The sequence below is a fragment of the Crinia signifera genome, chromosome 3 (genome assembly GCF_055691185.1).
Source record: "Crinia signifera chromosome 3, ASM5569118v1, whole genome shotgun sequence".
Classification (NCBI taxonomy): Eukaryota; Metazoa; Chordata; class Amphibia; order Anura; family Myobatrachidae; genus Crinia; species Crinia signifera.
In genome coordinates, this window is record NC_139219.1 from 342,988,592 (window position 1) to 343,011,723 (window position 23,132).

A 23,132-nucleotide genomic window follows, 5' to 3' on the forward strand; every position below is an offset into this window, starting at 1 on the left:
GAGACGCACATACCTGCCCGTTACTAGTAACACCTGTGCAGGAGATTAACTGCTGACACGTCACACAGAGACGCTCATACCTGCCCGTGACTAGTAACACCTGTGCAGGAGATAACCCGCTGACACGTCACACACAGACGCACACACCTGCCCGTTACTGGTAACACCTGTGCAGGAGATTACCCGCTGACACGTCACACAGAGACGCACATACCTGCCCGTTACTAGTAACACCTGTGCGGGAGATTACCTACTGACACGTCACACAGAGACGCACATACCTGCCCGTTACTAGTAACACCTGTGCAGGAGATTAACTGCTGACACGTCACACAGAGACGCACATACCTGCCCGTTACTAGTAACACCTGTGCAGGAGATTAACTGCTGACACGTCACACAGAGACGCACATACCTGCCCGTTACTAGTAACACCTGTGCGGGAGATTACCTGCTGACACGTCACACAGAGACGCACATACCTGCCCGTTACTAGTAACACCTGTGCGGGAGATTACCCGCTGACACGTCACACAGAGACGCACATACCTGCCCGATACTAGTAACACCTGTGCGGGAGATTACCTACTGACACGTCACACAGAGACGCACATACCTGCCCGTTACTAGTAACACCTGTGCAGGAGATTACCTGCTGACACGTCACACAGAGACGCACATACCTGCCCGTTACTAGTAACACCTGTGAATGAGATTACCTGCTGACACGTCACACAGAGACGCACATACCTGCCCGTTACTGGTAACACCTGTGCGGGAGATTACCTGCTGACACGTCACACAGAGACGCACACACCTGCCCGTTACTAGTAACACCTGTGCGGGAGATTACCTGCTGACACGTCACACAGAGACGCACATACCTGCCCGTTACTAGTAACACCTGTGCGGGAGATTACCTGCTGACACGTCACACAGAGACGCACATACCTGCCCGTTACTAGTAACACCTGTGCGGGAGATTACCTGCTGACACGTCACACAGAGACGCACATACCTGCCCGTTACTAGTAACACCTGTGCAGGAGATTACCTGCTGACACGTCACACAGAGACGCACGTACCTGCCCGTTACTAGTAACACCTGTGCGGGAGATTACCTGCTGACACGTCACACAGAGACGCACACACCTGCCCGTTACTAGTAACACCTGTGCAGGAGATTACCTGCTGACACGTCACACAGAGATGCACACACCTGCCCGTTACTAGTAACACCTGTACAGGAGATTACCTGCTAACACGTCACACAGAGACGCTCATACCTGCCCGTTACTAGTAACACCTGTGCGGGAGATTACCTGCTGACACGTCACACAGAGATGCACACACCTGCCCGTTACTAGTAACACCTGTACAGGAGATTACCTGCTGACACGTCACACAGAGATGCACACACCTGCCCGTTACTAGTAACACCTGTACGGGAGATTACCTGCTGACACGTCACACAGAGACGCACATACCTGCCCGTTACTAGTAACACCTGTACGGGAGATTACCTGCTGACACGTCACACAGAGACGCACATACCTGCCCGTTACTAGTAACACCTGTGCAGATTACCTGCTGACACGTCACACAGAGACGCACACACCTGCCCGTTACTAGTAACACCTGTACGGGAGATTACCTGCTGACACGTCACACAGAGACGCACATACCTGCCCGTTACTAGTAACACCTGTGCAGGAGATTACCTGCTGACTAGGGTGGCCAATACCGGGATCGGGATCGTCGGGATTTGGCCTAAAAAACAACGGGATTTGAATCCCGCGATTGGACCTTCCAATCCTGGGATTCCGGGATTAGCAGCACATATAAATATCTAATGCTGGGCAGCGTCTGAGCGAGTGCTCAGACGCTGCTCAGGAGATCCTGATCCCCGGCCTGCAGTCTGGACTCGGAGCGGGTATGGGCAGCGCAGCGTGACCTCTGACCGTCACGCTGCACCGCCCATATCCGCTTCAGAGTGACTGCGACCGCGCACCTCTGTCAGCAGCACCGGCGGCTCTGCTGCTGCCACCCGCCCACAGGATGCCTGCCCTGCTCCCGCTCCCTTCACCCGCGGATGTCTGCCCTGCTCCCGGCCACCCACCCAGCCATGTAAGTAAATTAATGTGCAGTGCGGTCGGAGTGGGGGGACAAGGCCTTCTGTTACTGCCTGTAAAATTGAGAGATGTCAATCCCGGGAATCCCGGGATTGAGCATTTTTCAATCCCAATACCTGGGATTGAAAAAATGCCCCGGGATTGGCATCCCTACTGCTGACACATCACACACAGACGCACAGAAGTCCCCCGTTACCAACACCTTGCACACAGGACGTCAGACACTAGGAACAATACCTGCTGTGCATTCATTCAAACACAGACAATCACAAGGTAGTAGACTAGTTTTCAAAGCTCTTGCCTTGAGCGGGCTTAGCTAGTAACCTATAACCCTACAACTCTGCATACAGTACTACATATAAAAATGTTAATACACATTTTAAACATGTCCAACTCCCACTGTCATTTTAAGATGTTGCCACAGCACAGGGATTCACCCTCAGTGCAGTGGCGTCCATTTTGTCACTGTGGGACGGGATCTCCAGACACATATATGAACTCCTCATGTTATATCCACCTCTTTGATGAAACTACAATGTGTCTAAGCCCTGTAGCTCCTCTGCCGTTACCCATTTCTCATGCCAATTCCTGGACCCTCTAAACATTACCCTGAGAATACCCACCTGCTGCCTAACCCATGTGTAACAATGATACTAACCTAAGGAATAGCGATCAGTCATTCTGCCCGAATCTGTAGCACCAGGTACACCGGCCACTATATCAGCAGAAATCATCTTCTCCATCACGCGCTCATAGGGCCAGAAAGAGATATTTAATGGTACTCCTCCGCCATTCATCCTCTTGTGCTTAGCAATTTTGCTCAGCTTATCTTTGACTTTGCGTTTAATATCAGCGTAGCGTTTCTTACAGTTCTGCACAGACCTGGGATACGCAGAAATTGTATTTACGGCAGACACGATTTCTCTCCACAGAGCGTTTTTCACAGCAGTGGAATGACGTGCCGCCAGCCTGCCAAACAGCTTCTCATAGTGCGGCATAATACTGTTGATGAGGATATCATTCTCCTCCTCGGAAAAGCGGACGTTGCGTTGTCTCTCGCGCTCTGCCTGCTGCTGTGACTGCGTCTCGTCTGAATCAAGCAGCTGCTGCGTTACTGGAGAATTGGGAGAAGAAACACATGTGAGATCGGACACATCGACCAATACACAGAATGCTGGATAATTAGAACATCAAGTCAAGTTTATTGTCATCAGCAGCAGGAGAAAACTCTCTCTGCAGACGAAATTGTGTAATACATAAATACCAATACAGTAAAAGCAATATCCGCATAATACATATAAAAAGGGAAGAAAAATACATAAGGGATAAATAAAATCAAACATCACTTCAAGCATTCAACATACGCACTACTGATGGTAGGAAACTATTGTGCAAACGGCTTGTACGTGCCCTTAGGGTTCTGAACCTTTTTAGCGAAGGTAATTTCTCGAATGACCTAAAAAACGGGTGACTGGAATCAGCTAAAATATTTTTGGTACGCTTTAAAATTCTAGAATTATAGAGCGCCAGTGTGGTTGGCAGTTGCACTCCAGTGATTTTGCCTGCGGCCTTTACAATACGTTCTAATTTTGAGCGTTCCCTAGCCGTGCAGTTGCCAAACCAAACGATAATACCGAAGGTCAGAATACTTTCTATCGAACATCTATAGAAGTTTGTCATGGTGGGCTTGCTCACACCGGCCGCTTTTAAACGCCTCAGGAAAAAGAGACGCTGTTGGGATTTTTTTGTTTGAGTGAGAACATTGCCAGACCATGACAGATTAGCTGATACCTGAAGACCCAGAAACTTGACTGACTCCATAATTTCTACATCTGCCTCGTTTATACACACTGGTCTCTTCGGCACAACTTGCTTTCTCCTGAAGTCAATCACTAATTCTTTGGTTTTTCCTTCGTTTAACACTAAATTGTTTCCCTCACTCCAGGCTACCAGTCTCGCTATTTCTTTTCTGTAGTGGGTTTCATCATCCTCACTAATAAACCCCACAACTGCTATATCGTCAGCAAATTTCACAATCTTGACAGAGTCAGAGGACGAAAGGACGAAAGGGGGGGGTAGCAGCGCTGGTTAGAATAGATATAATTAATTAAAATATCATAAAAACAGTGCAGATTGGACTGATTGTACAGTTTAAAAGAAATAACAATTTATTTTATGGTGAGACCAAAATAAGCTGGTAAAACACAAGGGGTAGGTCCTGGGGAATGAATAGCAGTGGGGGACTGTCCGTTCCTATTACGCGTGGAAATAAAGTCATAAAGTGCAAAAATGCAGTAAATGAAATTGGGTTACCGTCCACCTGTAGACACGTTGTAGGGGTGTGATAAATCTCTCCCTGGGACTCTTTTCTGTAGTGGGTTTCATCATCCTCACTAATCAACCCCACAAATGCTATATCGTCAGCAAATTTCACAATCTTGACAGAGTCAGAGGACGATATGCAGTCGTGGGTAAACAGTGAATATAGTAGGGGACTGAGGACACATCCCTGCGGCACTCCAGTCTGAATTATGGTCTCCTCAGATACAGTGTTCCCCATTCTGACCACTTGAGGTCTGTCAGTTAGGAAATTTAAAATCCAGTTACAGGTAGATCCGATCAAGCCTAAGTCAAATAATTTCGACACTAGTGACATTGGGATAACTGTGTTGAATGCGGAACTATAGTCTACCAGAAGGATCCTAACATAGGTTGATTTATGCTCCAAGTGCGTTAGGGTGGAGTGCATAACAGAAGCTACAGCATCGTCAGAGCAACGGTTTTTCCTGTATGCAAATTGGAAGGGATCAAATTCTACCGGCAAAAATGACTGAATCTGTCTTACAAGCAGTTTCTCAATACATTTGGTTACTAATGACGTTAACGCAATAGGGCGGTAGTCATTCAAACATTTGGGGAGGCCTTTCTTTTTGGGAACTGGGATGATGGTCGAGGTTTTTAGGCATTTTGGGACTATGCAGTCCAAGAGGGATTGGTTAAATAACAAAGTTAAAATCCCACCCAATTGATCTGCACAGTTTGACAGAACACTACCACAGATCCCATCAGGACCAGCTGATTTTTTCGGATCTGTCTGACGCAAGCAATGAACCACTGTACTAACATTAAATATAATGGGGGATTCACCCTCCCGAATATTTCTGGGCACAATGGGTACATTGTTTTCTTTGTCGAATCTAGAGTAAAATGAGTTTAAGTCGCTAACTAACAGACTGTTATCACCCCCCATCTCTACTTTCCTCTCTTTGGCCCTTATTCTGATTGACGCGGACTTTACCGCATTCTTACGGATCGCGTCTTTTCGGCGTCTGCGCATGCGTGGAGAACGCAACGCGCATGTGCCACGCCTTGACTCCGTACCAGTTCGGCCAAATCCCGTACAAAACTGTTCCCCGCAATCAGTCGGGAAATATGGGCGTATTATGGGCGTCATGCGGAATGTCACATGGGCGTAGTTTCAAAGTGGGCAAAACGGGGCGGAAACATGGGCGGACACGGGGGAGTACACTTATGTTGGGGGGCGTACATTCGGATACCACTCCGAATGCACGCGATCAAAAGGGGAAGAAATGTGCGGTGTCCACAAGTGTACTATTGCTTTGCGGACACCACTCGTTCATGCGGTAGGCGAACGTACGCCTAATGACTACAAGCATTAACACCTGAACCCAATAGAATCTACTCCTTTACTCATTACTCACTAATAGGCCGCTTGTCAGTGCTTTAATTGAAACCATTGCTGCTTCAAGGAACCCTTACTAAACACCCACATATCCTGTACTTGTCAGACACTATAGGTAATTGAATAAGTGGGTCATGTGATGTCTTGCAGAAGATACTTAATAGTGGGTTGTTTGGCGTAAATACTCCGCTTACGGGCGGTAGCACCGCTTGGCTCCCGGTCGGATGCGGTATTTCCGAGCATACTCTGTAATACTCTGTAATACCGTGCCGAATCGGAGTGTTTCTCCCGCACACGCATGGTTTGTATGTCGTCCGTAAACACGCCCTGTTCTTAAAGAGTGAGTCCGTCCGAATGCGGAGGACACGTGGGCGTTTCTACGGACGATGGCCGCATGCGGCAAAACACCGTAGCGTGCGGACCGCTCCGTAAGAATGCGGGAATATCCGCACCGATCAGAATAAGGGCCTTTGTAACCAGTGATTTCTTGGATCAACTGCCACATACATCTAGGATTTTTGATTCGGCTACTCTGAGCCTCAATTTTTACAGTGTAGTCAATTTTCGCCTGTCTAATTCAGTTTTTGCAGATTTGTACAATGACTGATCTCCGGATTTAAAAGCCCTGTTCCGGGCTTTTAATAGAGAGTGAACCTTGCCGTTAACCCAGGGTTTCTCATTGGAGAATATTCTTTTTCACTGTAACACTCTCAATACAACAATTTATGTAACCTAAAACTAGTGATGCTAGGTGATTGACATCAACTTCACCATCTACCTTGCTTTCCTCAATCAACATGTCCCAATCCGTGAATTCTAAACTGTCCTGCAATCTAACCATAGCCCCCTCTCGCCAAATGGTGACAGACTTATTTGTAGGTTTAATACGTTTTACCAGGGGTTTGTAAGTTGGTATTGAGAACACAGACATATGGTCTGATCTACCGATATGGGGACAGACGACCGTTTCATAGGCTGATTTAAAGTTAGTATACACCTGATCGAGGATATTGTTTCCCCGGGTAGGAAAAAAGACATTTTTAGAAAATTTAGTCATGACCTTCTTTAAATCTACTTGATTAAAATCACCCGCTACAATGAAGGCTGCATCCACATATGAGGTTTCCAGATTCATTATTTCATCATAAAGGATTGCTAAAGCCCTCTCCTCATTAGCTTGTGGTGGAATGTACACGGCTATGACAATTACTACTGAAATTTCTCTAGGCAAATAGAACGGCCTACACTTGATTATCAAGAATTCAATTTCAGCTGAGCAGTGGGATGTAAGAAGAGTGGAATCTACACACCACAGACGTTGGACATAAATGCAGACCCCCCCCCCTCTGCCTTTCCCTGAGGCAGAAGTTCTATCTGCTCTAAATAGGGTTCTGTCCCCAAGACACACAGCAGAGTCAGGCACAAGCTCATTTAGCCAAGTCTCAGTGAAGATAAAGATGGAACATAGTCTCAGGTGCAGTTTATGTGCCAGTTCCGCCTGTATGTCATCCAATTTGCCGGGCAAAGACTGAACATTTGCTAAAAATAAGCTGGGCAAAGGGGGATTTATAGAGCAAAGACTCAGCCTGATTTTAATGCCAGCCCTCTTACCCCTCTTTTGCTTTCTTTCCCTCCTACGGTGTCTATTCCAACCATGTCTACACCAAAAGAACCTGTGATCACAATAATGACCATTTCTATACTGCTGCCCCCCACCTCCGTTCCATCCATGCTGTTGTACCTCCATAACAGCAGTAACTCTCACAGGGTCAGGCACAGTCCCAGCAGTATCGGCAGCAGCATCAGCAGAATTTGAGCAGGCAGTGGACTCCATATGCAGGCTTAAATCTAAGATGCCCGCAGCTCTCACTGCACCAGCAACTCCTGGGGAAGGATGTTGATCGGCTTCCATACAGGCAGCACCAGTAAGCGACCAGGTCCCCTACAGGACCCCCTCCAGACCTGGCTCCAGGCTTGCCGGACAGACTCGCTCCCCGCCATGCTCCGGCACTTCCACACAAGGGGCTCTCTCCTGCAGGCTCCCATAGAGGACCAGAAGGCACAGCCGACCTCTGTGTGCACAGGTCGGCTACAGACGGCATCTCCGTCACATACGCCCTCTTCCAGTCCCGGGGCCTCCAGGCGGCCGGAGGCTCAGCAGCACTCCCCGCAGGTATGAAATTCTGTGTCCACCGCTGCCTGCACAACGGGCGCCGCCCGCACACATAGAAAGCAGACACACTAGGAACAGTCCACGGATATTACCAGCAAAGGTAATACGTACAGCCGCAGCGTTTGCACGCGCCGCCATCTTTTTTGCCATCTATCATTGGCAAACATCGGCCATCATATGCTGGTACAACTGGTCTTGATATGGATCAGGGACAATAATGTGAGATCTTCTGCACTAAATAGAAAATGTCTATTCCAGGTGTAATAAACATATTGTGTAGAAAACAGTCCACAGACGCAGGGGCGTCAGTGAGGGAGAACGTACCCTATAACAACATGTATATGCCACATTAGAGACAGCATATAGTCAGAAAGCATATCATGCACCCCTTCTAAATTTATTACAAAAAATAACTCAAACCCAAATTTTCATTGAGTCCTAAAGGTGAGAGGTTCTTTAAACGAAAGATCCATTTGGATTCTAGCTGCAACAGCTTTCTAGTAGTAGTAGAACAAGAAAAAATAGCTCAATTTCTGAGGAAGCCGCCGAGTCCCTAAGGAGGCGGGGAAACGCGTCACACTATAAATTGTTTTATTGAGCATTTTTTCTTTTTTCCACCTCCGGAGTATTGGAGCACTGTCTTCCTGTTACCTGCTGAATGAACAGTATTTCTTCTACAAACCAGGAACCCGGGCCTCCAGAAACGGACTATTGCTGAATACAGCTACCCGGTACATCAACACAGGTACAGGGAGATACCTCCCTTTCCTTTTTTTTTTTTTTTGTGTCTGGCCAGACAATTTAAAACAGAGAGCTCATGCCTCTGTCTTTTCTATAGTGGACAGATCACCATTCATCCACTCTCCATGGGGACATTATAAAGCTGGTTAACAGCAATATCGCTCACCACCTATCCCCACTGGGACTTTTTAAAACCACCTACTACTGTGTCAGATTACATGTTTTTTAATATATGTTTTTTTTTATAATATAAATCCTATGCAATTTTATTTTTAATTGTGTACTCGATCACTGGCCAGTGAATATTAGTGTAATAAATATTCTCTTTGTATATACAAAGTTTCCAGCGCGCTTTATGTGATTTTCTTTTTTTTGTTCTAGTATTAGTACGTTTCTTTATAGCCCTATCCCCACCTCTCACACTGGGGCAGAACAAGAGATAAATGCAAGGGTGATAAGGAGAGATAAACGTCCAGCCAATCAGCTACTTACTGACATGTTACAGGCTGAGTTTGAAAAAGTCAGTAAGGAGCTGATTGGCTGGACGTTTATCTCTCCTTATCACACTTGCATTTATCTCTTGTTAAGGCTTAATACATCTGCCCCAATGTGTCAGGTTCCTGATCAATGATCCGATAGCTCAGTGTGGTTAAGGGGTGACAGCCACAGGCTGGTCGCTATGACTTTGTAATGGCTTTTTAATAGCACTCCTGTGGTTCGCCATCTTTTCCTTAAAGCTTGTTTCAGTTTTCCCTACATAATGCTTGCTGCAGGGACACGAAATGATGTAAATCACAAATCTCGAGTTACAAGAGAGGTAATGTTAAATTGGAATAGTTCTACCAGTCGTGGGGTGTCTAAAGGAATCACCACCTAACATGTAACTGCAAGTCACACAGTTAGGGCACTTGAAACAGCCCAGTTTAGGAGGAGCCAGTGTACTCTCTCCTTCCCTAATATCTGTGACATCTGCTTTGTCTAGAACAGGGGTGGCTAAACCGGTCCTCGAGATCTACCAACAGTACATGTTTTCCAGGTTACCTAGCAGCTGCACAGCTGTAGTCATTACTGTCACATTTTAAAACCTGCTGCATTCATTCCTACTAAAGATCCACAGGTTGCCTGGAAAACATGCACCGTTGGTAGATCTTGAGGACAGGTTTGGCCACCGCTGGTCTAGAACGTCCCTCAAATTCCTCCCACCTGTAAAGCACTGCATGACCCTGGTAGCCTGTAAAGAAACAAAGTCAGGGTCGTCTCTTAATAGTGGTCACTGTTTGTTGAGAGACCTACGAATCACATGGCTTTTGGGGCTGTAGTGGTTAACCCAAGGAATGCTGGTTTTTTATCCTTTTTTTTTACTAGCACACAAAAGTTGTTTTTTAGGCCTCCTCATTGCCTTATGTCTTTCAGAGGGTAGCCTCTAGCCAGGAACTACTGTCTCATTACCTCAGTGTCATCACTCACAATTCTTCGGATTCTCAAATATTGAGCATAGGGTAAACCTGCTTTCATTTTAATAGGGTGATGACTCTGAAGGTGTAAAACATTGTTCCTGTCCATAGGCTTAGTATACAAATTAGCAGGGCATAAAGTGGTCATGCAGAGGTGGGGGAACTCATTTCTCTATGCCACCTAATTACCCCTCCTCCCCGCCCCCCATTAGTCAGAGACAGGGCCAGTGGTAGGGTTTTTGGCAACCCCCTGCAAACTAGAATGATTTTCTGTGACATTACTGTGCAGGGCCAATGTGGAAATATTTTACTTCACCATTAGAGGTGGTGGAACTCAGTTCCACCCTGTCCCCCTCACTTTAACCCCTGCATATTAGTCACAATGTTACCTGACACCAATTGTATCTTTGCTGATTTCATAGGGAAACTTTATTGGATTGTAAAGATTACTTTGCATCTCAAAAATTCCTTCTAAATCCTCTCTGGTGCCAGAGCAGATAATTAGTAAATCATCTTTACATCTATAGAATAATAAGATTTGACTTCTAATATCAGAAAATAAAATAGATTTTTCTACTGAAAACATATACCCATTCGCGAACGTGGGTGCCACGGAAGATCCCATGGCACAACCCGTTTGCTGAAGCTAAAAGTGGCCATAGAAATAAAAGTAATTACACTGAAGTGCCAACTTGAGGAGTGTCATAAAAATTGGATATCTGGTCCTAGGTACCAAGTACTGTTTGTGATGGAATCCTTCCCCATGGGGTATACAAGCTTTCCACGTCCTATTGGTCGGCCAGATGATTCTTTGCTCTGCCTGGCTGATGTGAAAAGCTTGTATACAAGCTTCGTCTGATTGACGAAACGCGTCTGGTTATTATGATAACTGCTATATGAATTAGATTTCTTATGAAATACTGGATCAAAATGGACTGCAAAAGAATCTTACATGACTGTTCACTTTTAAAGATTTTTATTAAAATGTCTGTTAAATTCCTTTATCTCAATTGATTATATGAGTGATAGTGTACCATAGAATCCTGAGGTGGTGGTGATACACTAAGAGACGTACTCTATATTCTTTCTGTATATATATATATATATATATATATATATATATATATATATATATATATATATATATATATATACATACATACATACATACACACACACACACAAATGATTCTGAGCTGAGCATGTCATTGCTCCAACACCCGGACCCCCAACCCCACAGCTACCACTCACCAGCATTTAAGCTTCCCCTTTCTCCATTAAGGTCTGGACGCCAGATGCAACGCTCTTCGTCTGGTTCGTTTTTCACTATAATATTAAGGCTGGAATTGGAAAGGCTTTGCTGATAAAGATCATACCCTGTCAGACAGACAACAAGGCTATTATTACCACAGTACTGACAGTACTGACAGTACTGACAGGAACACATTATGTATATATATATATAGAGATATATACATAATATGTATATATATAGAGAGAGAGAGAGAGAGAGAGAGAGAGAGAGAGAGAGAGAGAGAGAGAGAGAGAGACATAATCCATCACATCCATTAATGAGCATCTGCTCCCGGTGACAATGCCAAAAAGTAATGCACTGCCCATAGGGTCAGAAACGACCAGGCCGGCACTCTGGAGTCTTAGACTGCAAATAATGAAAGAAACTACACTATAGCGTGTGGTCAACGTTTCTGATCGACAAAACCTTGTGCACTGAAGGGGGGTTGGGGGGGGGGGGGCAGATGTAATGTGCACAGAGATTAAGATATGGGTCAGTTATTTTGGCTCTGTGCAGGGAAAATACTGACTGCTTTATTTTTACACTGCAATATAGATCTCACTTTGAAGTAAAACCCCACCATAATCTAATTCTCTCTGCACATGTTACATCTGCCCCACCTGCAGTGCACATGGCCAGGATTTCACAGAGTAAAAAATTTGAAACAATGGTTGGTGCATAATGATATATGTAAAAGTAAGGCACCTGCACACTTCTTACACGCAAACCAGGCAACTACCATTGACATGGGTGTACTACCTGCAATGCCACGGAAATTGGTAAAACCTTTACCCACCCTAGCTCAGGAAAGAAATATGAAATCTGTTATCCCTTAACCTGTACGAGTACCCATGTGGTATATTATATAAAGTGCCCGTGTGGTATATCATATAAAGTGCCCATGTGGTATATTATATAAAGTGCCCATGTGGTATATTATATAAAATGCCCATGTGGTATATCATATAAAGTGCCCATGTGGTATATCATATAAAGTGCCCATGTGGTATATTATATAAAGTGCCCATGTGGTATATTATATAAAGTGCCCATGTGGTATATCATATAAAGTGCCCATGTGGTATATCATATAAAGTGCCCATGTGGTATATTATATAAAGTGCCCATGTGGTATATTATATAAAGTGCCCATGTGGTATATTATATAAAGTGCCCATGTGGTATATCATATAAAGTGCCCATGTGGTATATCATATAAAGTGCCCATGTGGTATATCATATAAAGTGCCCATGTGGTATATCATATAAAGTGCCCATGTGGTATATCATATAAAGTGCCCATGTGGTATATTATATAAAGTGCCCATGTGGTATATTATATAAAGTGCCCATGTGGTATATTATATAAAGTGCCCATGTGGTATATCATATAAAGTGCCCATGTGGTATATTATATAAAATGCCCATGTGGTATATTATATAAAGTGCCCACGTGGTATATCATATAAAGTGCCCACGTGGTATATCATATAAAGTGCCCACGTGGTATATTATATAAAGTGCCCACGTGGTATATCATATAAAGTGCCCACGTGGTATATCATATAAAGTGCCCACGTGGTATATCATATAAAGTGCCCACGTGGTATATTATATAAAGTGCCCACGTGGTATATTATATAAAGTGCCCATGTGGTATATTATATAAAGTGCCCATGTGGTATATTATATAAAGTGCCCATGTGGTATATTATATAAAGTGCCCATGTGGTATATCATATAAAGTGCTCATGTGGTATATCATATAAAGTGCCCATGTGGTATATCATATAAAGTGCCCATGTGGTATATCATATAAAGTGCCCATGTGGTATATTATATAAAGTGCCCATGTGGTATATCATATAAAGTGCCCATGTGGTATATTATATAAAGTGCCCATGTGGTATATTATATAAAGTGCCCATGTGGTGTATTATATAAAGTGCCCATGTGGTGTATTATATAAAGTGCCCATGTGGTGTATTATATAAAGTGCCCATGTGGTGTATCATATAAAGTGCCCATGTGGTATATCATATAAAGTGCCCATGTGGTATATCATATAAAGTGCCCATGTGGTATATTATATAAAGTGCCCATGTGGTATATCATATAAAGTGCCCATGTGGTATATCATATAAAGTGCCCATGTGGTATATTATATAAAGTGCCCATGTGGTATATCATATAAAGTGCCCATGTGGTATATCATATAAAGTGCCCATGTGGTATATCATATAAAGTGCCCACGTGGTATATTATATAAAGTGCCCACGTGGTATATCATATAAAGTGCCCACGTGGTATATCATATAAAGTGCCCACGTGGTATATCATATAAAGTGCCCATGTGGTATATTATATAAAGTGCCCATGTGGTATATTATATAAAGTGCCCATGTGGTATATTATATAAAGTGCCCATGTGGTATATTATATAAAGTGCCCATGTGGTATATTATATAAAGTGCCCATGTGGTATATTATATAAAGTGCCCATGTGGTATATCATATAAAGTGCCCATGTGGTATATCATATAAAGTGCCCATGTGGTATATCATATAAAGTGCCCATGTGGTATATCATATAAAGTGCCCATGTGGTATATCATATAAAGTGCCCATGTGGTATATCATATAAAGTGCCCATGTGGTATATTATATAAAGTGCCCATGTGGTATATTATATAAAGTGCCCATGTGGTATATCATATAAAGTGCCCATGTGGTATATCATATAAAGTGCCCATGTGGTATATCATATAAAGTGCCCATGTGGTATATTATATAAAGTGCCCATGTGGTATATTATATAACGTGCCCATGTGGTATATTATATAAAGTGCCCATGTGGTATATTATATAAAGTGCCCATGTGGTATATCATATAAAATGCCCATGTGGTATATCATATAAAGTGCCCACGTGGTATATCATATAAAGTGCCCACGTGGTATATCATATAAAGTGCCCACGTGGTATATCATATAAAGTGCCCACGTGGTATATCTTATAAAGTGCCCACGTGGTATATCATATAAAATGCCCACGTGGTATATTATATAAAGTGCCCATGTGGTATATTATATAAAGTGCCCATGTGGTATATTATATAAAGTGCCCATGTGGTATATTATATAAAGTGCCCATGTGGTATATTATATAAAGTGCCCATGTGGTATATCATATAAAGTGCCCATGTGGTATATCATATAAAGTGCCCATGTGGTATATCATATAAAGTGCCCATGAGGTATATCATATAAAGTGCCCATGTGGTATATTATATAAAGTGCCCATGTGGTATATTATATAAAGTGCCCATGTGGTATATTATATAAAGTGCCCATGTGGTATATTATATAAAGTGCCCATGTGGTATATTATATAAAGTGCCCATGTGGTATATTATATAAAGTGCCCATGTGGTATATTATATAAAGTGCCCATGTGGTATATTATATAAAGTGCCCATGTGGTATATTATATAAAGTGCCCATGTGGTATATTATATAAAGTGCCCATGTGGTATATTATATAAAGTGCCCATGTGGTATATTATATATGGGCAAGACCATTAGAGCGTTTAAAGAACGCATTGCATTGCACAGGTCTAATATTAGAAATGCCTTGGAGGGCGCAAACAATCATCATCAACCGGTGGCGCGACATTGCAGAGAGATCAATCATTCCATCTCTTCTTTAGGATGCAAAATGATTGATTGGGTCCCCCCCTCTATCCGAGGGGGAGACCTTAACAAAATGATTCTTCAGAGAGAAACCCAATGGATCGTCAGATTACAAACTGTCTATCCGGGTGGAATGAACGAAATACTTAGCCTACGTTGCTTTCTCTGCTATTTATTCTGTTATGTACTGTTGTATGTCCTGACGAAAGGTATTAAAAACCTCAGAAACGTTGACCACACGCTATGGTGTAGTTTCATTATTTGCAGTCTAAGTCTCCAGAGTGCCGGCCTGGTTGTTTCTGACCCTATAGACATATATATATATATATATATATATATATATATATATATATATATATATATATATATATATATCGCGCTAAATTCTGAAAGATTATTAGTTTGCTGCCTGTTTCCACAATACCCCTGTTGGCTGAGGGGAGTTAGATACCAGAACAAGTGTGGAATGGCGCACTTCTCAACTTCAGTCCATAATATATTAAACGAAGTCCAGAACTTCGTGTTATTCTCTTTATTAAAAGTCTTTTATGACAAAAAGTGCTGTTTTCACCAACGCGTTTCACCCAAGGCTCTTCTTCAGGGGTATCAGCTACAAAGCATAAACAAATATCATACACATAATTAATACAAAAACAGATTAAGAAATAATTTTACATAAAAAATGGACAATCAAGATCACCTCTACAAGAGGTATTCATACATCGGAGGATGCGAAACAATAAAGGAGCAGTTTATAAAACAAAAAAATATATAACTTAAACTCCAATCACAAAATATATAACTTAACCTCCAATCACAAATTATACACTGTCATAATTATACTGTCTTAATTAAAAAAAACATCATAAAAATCTTTTTACTTGTTTCCTAGCACGGCGCCCATCGCATCGTATACCATAAGGCATACAATGGTATGCGATGCGATGTTAGCCGATGTTATACAATTTTAAATTGTATACCATCACATTGTATGCCATATACAATGGTAAATGATTTAAAATTGTATAAGCACCCTAATGGGTTTTTTCAATGTTAAATGGCCCCCATATAAGACTATTAATTGTATAAGCACCGTAATGGGTGCTTACAATGTTAAAAGCACCCCCACGCCACCCCCACTATCAACGCCAACCCGAAGCGTGGCGAGCGCAGCGAGCCCGCGAGGGGCGGCGGTACGCGTCCTCCAACCTTTTCATACCCCCACCATCCACGTCGGCGTGGAGTTGATTTTAGATAGTGTGGCGAGTGCAGCGAGGGGACGCGGAATACATGTAAAATAATACGCGTCCCCTCGCGGGGCTCGCTGTGCTCTTTGGGCTTGGTGGCTAGCTGCGCTCGCCACACTATATAAAATCAACACCACGCCGACGTGGATAGTGGGGGTATGAAAAGGTCGGAGGATGCGTACCACCCACGGGCTCGCCACGCTTCGGGTTGGCGTTGATAGTGGGGGTGGCGTGGGGGTGCATTTAACATTGTAAGCATTAAAAATCGTATAGGGGGGCCATTTAACATTGAAAAAACCATTAGGGTGCTTATACAATTTAAAATCGCATTGCATGCGGGTATATGGCATGCAATGCGATACAATGCATAAAATTGCCATACGACTATCGTGGGCGGCGTGCTAGGAAACAAGTACCAAAATCTTCAAATGGATATTTGTTTATGCTTTTTAGCTGATACCCCTGAGGAAGCCCCTAGTTGGGCGAAACGCGTTGGTAAAAACAGCACTTTTTGTCATAAAAGACTTTCAATAAAGAGAATAACACAAAGTTATGGACTTCGTTTAATATATTATGGACTGAAGTTGAGAAGTGCGCCATTCCACACTTGTTTGTGTGTGAACAAACAAGTGTGAACAGTTAGTTGTGTGAAACAGCGCTACCCCAATACGTAGTTAATAAAGTGTAATTCACATGTTATTTTAAAAAAAGTTAATTGTGCGTGCACTATTCCCCTGGTTAATAGGGTGGCAGCCTCTTCTCCAACAAGCACCCGTCCAACAGAATCTGCAACAAAAGTGAGCGATGGCGCCTCCTAGTGCAGTATGGTAAGGTTGCAGATATTTGTGATCCATCACCAAATGGTCACCCTAATAAAGGAGTAGTACTGTACCATTCCCAGCCTACTTTTGTAGCGCATATAGATCAATTCCCACGACAAACAGCAATCAATGGGAAATATGTCCTTCACGGAGATCTTTTTCTTGGTATTTCCAGTGTCATAGGTAGTCACAGTATATATAAGAGACAGAAATGCATAAGCGATCGTGTAATACTGATATATAAAAACAAAGTAATAAATACTGAAAGGTATTGCTTATCCGGTGTCCATAGAGAGACAGCCATCTCCCACTTTTGATGCATACACAAATATATATATATATATATATATATATATATATATATATATATATATAGAGAGAGAGAGAGAGAGAGAGAGAGAGAGAGAGAGAGAGGGACTGGCACTCCGTTGAGTCAGGGGTGGTAGGGCCTTGGTGCACTGTATTCCTGGTCTCCCAGGCAGGATATAGAACAAGCTGATGCAGGCACTCGTAGGGCTTTGTAATCCGCGGAAACAAACTGGACACAAGGGTCTAACAGTAGTGATGCAACGTTTCAAGCATTTACTTGCTTTTCGTCAGGCTTACAAAGAAAAAGTGTACAGACAGGGTTTAAATCACCTTACCTCCACCGTGCTCCCGGCTGCCGCACACGCCGCCCGTCCAGTATATATATATATACATACATACATACATACATACATACATACATACATACACACACACACACTGGTGGACAAAATTTCACACACTTTTTGAAATATTAATGTTTTTCAACTTTGAATGCTTATAAAAACTGTTACACTTCACACACAGCAATGCTTCATATATCAAATTAAAGGAAATATTATGCTGAATTCAACACAATAAACAGAGATCAATATTTGCATTACAAGAGAAGTTATGCTACTTTCAAGTCAGACAAGGAAGCACAGATGCGTGAGATTCACAAAGCAGATTGTAGTAACAGCTACTACTAGCCAATCGGAATCGTCGTTCTGAGGACCAATGATCAGCTGTTGTATTTGAGCAGGTGCAAGGTCATGTTCAAAGGTGGGAAAGGTCAGTTTGGCCGTTTCATTTTGCAGAATGAAGTTGGTTACGGAAGTGCATTTTTGGTTGGATGTTTGTGTTTGTTTAGTGCTATTTACAGTGTAAAAAAATAAATAAAACGATGTCGTCCAGGTAAAGTGGTGACTGGTCACCCCGGAAGAGATCTAGGATTGTTGTTTTATGTGAAGATGATCTCTCGTATGCAGCAATTGTGAGAGAAGTTGGTGGGAATGTGACACCATCGGGAGTACGAAAGTTTTGTTTTATGCTGTCAGGAAACACAGTCTATGACATACAGGTGCTGGGATAGCCAGGAAACAGCCCAGAACTGAACCCCATAGAACATTTGTGCTTCCGTTTGAATAACTGGTACATCTGAGGCATCCATCCAATAAAAGAGAATTAAATGAGGTTATAATTGTCTCATATTAACGAAGGAAGCCATAAGTTACTTGGCAGTTGAGCATTAACCCAGGAAAAAAACACATGTTCATTTTAGCTATGATGTGTAAGCAGGTGCCAGGTTCCCAAGAAAACCAGTTGCTAGTGTAGGACTTGCAGTGAAATGGGGTCCCTTGGCGATGGGCTGCAAGCTTAAATGCATTGATCAATTCATGAACTAAAACCCCATTATTTATTTATTGATTATTTGAATGTTAAGGTGAGTTAGTTTGTTGTAGTGAGTGCTGGGCCCCCTGTGTTTGTATTTACTAGAGTGTGTGGTCACAGGCCACCGCACCCCACCCTGGGATGTGGGTGCTGTTTGCACCCCATTCCTAGGAATGGCGAGTGTGTTGGTACTTCTGTATCTATATATATATTTGGGTTGATTTTTAATTAACCTCTGTTACTGTGATCATAGCTTTCTCATGCACCCTTGATAAGCTCATTTACCTGAAACCTGTGACAGCTGCCCCTTTAATACTAATTCAGGTGCTGTGTTTGGGATTGTCTCACCTTATAAAAGCCATAAGTTACTTGGCAGTTGAGCATTAACCCCTTCACGACATATGACGTATATATACGTCATATGTCGGTTGGGGGTGAATCAAGCCAGCTCACGGAGTGAGCTGGCTTGATAGAGAGCAGGTAATGGCTGTATATTACAGCCATGTCCCTGCTCTCACGGCCACGAGCGGCGAGTTCGCCGATCGCGGCCGTTTAACCCTTTAAGCACCGCGGGCAAAGCGCCCGCAGTGCTTAAATAGCTGATCGGAGGGGGGGCGCCCCCCTCCGGCGCCGATCGGGGCCCCCCGCAGCGCGATCGGAGGGTGCCGATCGGTTGCCATGGTAGCCAGGGGTCTAATGTAGACCCCTGTGCTGTCCGTGTATTCATACCTATTACATCCTGCCTCAGGCAGGATGTAATAGGAAGTGAAAAAAATCACTACGTTCAGCCATAGAGCTCTATGGCTGAACCTAGTACAGGCGATCGCGCCCCCTAGTGGTCAAGTACACTAGGGGGCCTTGTAGTAAAAGTAAAAAAAAAAAAAAAATAAAGTTTAAAAATAAAAAAAAAATAATAAAATATTAAAAGTTCAAATCACCCCCCTTTCCCCATTTCCCAAATAAAAATAAATAAATAATAAAAAAAATAAACATATTTGGTATCGCCGCGTTCCTAAAAGTCCGATCTATTAAAATATAACATTAGTTATCCCGCACGGTTAAAGGCGTAAACGGAAAATAATCCCCAACGCCAAAACTACGCTTTTTGGTCGCATCGCCTACCCCAAAAAAAATAGCTAAAAGAGATCAGAAAGTCGCCCATATCCCATAATGGTATTAATTAAAAAGTACACTTCAGCCCACAAAAAATGAGCCCTCACCCAGGTCCGTAGGTGGAAAAATAAAAAAGTTATAAGCCGCAGAACATGGCGACGCGACGCAAATTCGAAAAACCGTAACATTTTCTATTTTTTTTTTTAGTGGTAAAATGTAACGAAAACTATATAAGTTTGGTATCACCGGAATCGTAACGACCCATAGAATAAAGATAACCCATCATTTTAAACGAACTATGAACTCCAAAAAAACCGTAACCAGCGCAAAATTGTGGAATTGCGTTTTTTTTTTTTTTTACCCCACATTGAATTATTTCCTGATTCCCCAGAATATTATACGGTATAGTAAATGGTACCATTAGAAAGTACAACTTGTCCCGCAAAAAAAAAGCCCTCATGTGTCTATATAGCCGGAAAATTAAAAAAGTTACGCTTATTTGAACACAAGGAGGAAAAAAAAAAAAAAAATTACCTTAAAAGGCAATGTCGTGAAGGGGTTAACCCAGGAAAAAAACACATGTTCATTTTAGCTATGATGTGTAAGCAGGTGCCGGTTCCCAAGAAAACCAGTTAGTGTAGGACTTGCAGTGAAATGGGGTCCCTTGGCGATGGGCTGCAAGCTTAAATGCATTGATCAATTCATGAACTAAAACCCCATTATTTATTTATTGATTATTTGAATGTTAAGGTGAGTTAGTTTGTTGTAGTGAGTGCTGGGCCCCCTGTGTTTGTATTTACTAGAGTGTGTGGTCACAGACCACCGCACCCCACCCTGGGATGTGGGTGCTGTTTGCACCCCATTCCTAGGAATGGCGAGTGTGTTGGTACTTCTGTATCTATATATATATTTGGGTTGATTTTTAATTAACCTCTGTTACTGTGATCATAGCTTTCTCATGCACCCTTGATAAGCTCATTTACCTGAAACCTGTGACAGCTGCCCCTTTAATACTAATTCAGGTGCTGTGTTTGGGATTGTCTCACCTTATAAAAGCCATAAGTTACTTGGCAGTTGAGCATTAACCCAGGAAAAAAACACATGTTCATTTTAGCTATGATGTGTAAGCAGGTGCCAGGTTCCCAAGAAAACCAGTTAGTGTAGGACTTGCAGTGAAATGGGGTCCCTTGGCGATGGGCTGCAAGCTTAAATGCATTGATCAATTCATGAACTAAAACCCCATTATTTATTTATTGATTATTTGAATGTTAAGGTGAGTTAGTTTGTTGTAGTGAGTGCTGGGCCCCCTGTGTTTGTATATATGTATATATATATATACACACAGGTTGAGTTTCCCTTATCCAAAATGCTGGGGACCAGGAGAATTTTGGATAACGGATTATTCCGTATTTCGGTATATTTTAATATTTCAATGATGTATTTTGAAGTATCTTGCATTTATGCTGTATAAACACATAATATACACACAAATATATTTTATTACCACATAAAATACACACAAATATATTTTATTTGTTAAAAAAACAAGGTTTCAAAACGTGAAACAAAATTTGTGTACTATCTCAGCACTGAATTTGAATGCCAAGCAATCATTGTCTTGCACATATATAGTGCCAGTTACATATCATGTCCCCAGTGAGTTTTTAGCAAAAAAAAAATTTTTTCACTTTCTGGAATGTCTGGTTTTCGGAATAATTTGGATACGGGATACTCGACCTGTATGTATGTATATATGTATGTATATATGTATGTATATATGTATATATGTATGTATGTATGTATGTATGTATGTATGTATATATGTATATATGTATATATGTATGTATGTATGTATGTATGTATGTATGTATGTATGTATATATGTATATATGTATATATGTATGTATATATGTATATATGTATGTATGTATATATGTATATATGTATATATGTATGTATGTATATATGTATGTATATATGTATGTATGTATATATGTATGTATGTATGTATGTATGTATATGTGTGTATATATGTATATGTGTGTGTATATATATATATATATATATATATATATATATATATATATATATATATATATATATATATATACACACACATATACATACATACATACATACATACATATATACATATATACATACATATATATACATATATATATATATATATATATATACACACATATACATATATACATACATACATATATACATACATATATACATACATACATATATGTATATATGTATGTATGTATATATGTATGTATGTATGTATGTATATGTGTGTATATATATATATATATATATATATATATATTTATATATATATATATATATATATATATATATATATATATAGTCCGGGGTGTGCCAACACCTATGTAGGTGTCGAGTATCCGGCACTCTCCTACTTATAAATCCAAACAAATTTTGTAAAATCCAAAAGTATGATCTTTAATTGTTCACACGTAGTCACATAGGATCAATGTACAGGTATATATAGGAAATATGCCCCGACGTTTCGATCTTTCGATCTTTATCAAGAGGCCTATAATACACATGGTAAAATAACCTTAGTCAAATATATCGTGCAAAGAAAACAACATAAAAAAAACAAAGTAAAAAAAGGATAAGACAGGAAAAGAAGATTAACTTACTAAGGTTCCTGTGGTTCAACAAATTCAGCTGTGGAGCAGAAAGGAAAAGCCCTGGGTGACCGGAGCAGCTGCTACATGCTACTGCCCGGGCCCGGCTATTTATTTACTCTAGTAGCCAATGGTGCACGTGGGCGCGGCGCCCACGCGCTGGTAGCGCTACTTCCGGGTTTTCCGGAAGTTCGGGACCGGAAATCAATGTCCGGTGACCCGCATAGCTGGAACGCACGGCTTCCTGTCTATGACTGGAGCCGTGCGTATGTAGAAAGGATTGGTTATCAGCTGCAGTATATTACGTGCCGGGGCCGGAAGTCTATGTCCGATGACCCGCACAGTTGGAGCGCACGGCTTCCTGTCAATGACAGGAGCCTGCGGGGATGTATAGAAAGTTCAGCGGCAATATG

General features: G+C 41.9%; 1 protein-coding gene across 5 annotated transcripts in view; it reads right to left on the reverse strand.

The window, feature by feature from the left end:
* The window catches only part of LOC146064951 (uncharacterized), a 101,229-nt gene that overhangs the window by 12,407 nt on the left and 65,690 nt on the right, over positions 1-23,132 (reverse strand). For 4 of the 5 annotated variants that reach the window (XM_083179005.1, XM_083179001.1, XM_083179003.1 and 1 more), the window contains 2 exons: positions 11,455-11,580; positions 2,791-3,246 (listed from right to left, as the gene is read on the reverse strand). In XM_083179005.1, coding sequence (XP_083035131.1) covers positions 2,791-3,246; positions 11,455-11,580 — 582 coding nt within the window. The remainder of the gene's footprint in view (positions 1-2,790; positions 3,247-11,454; positions 11,581-23,132) is intronic. The other variant, XM_083179006.1, reaches the window with a different exon arrangement.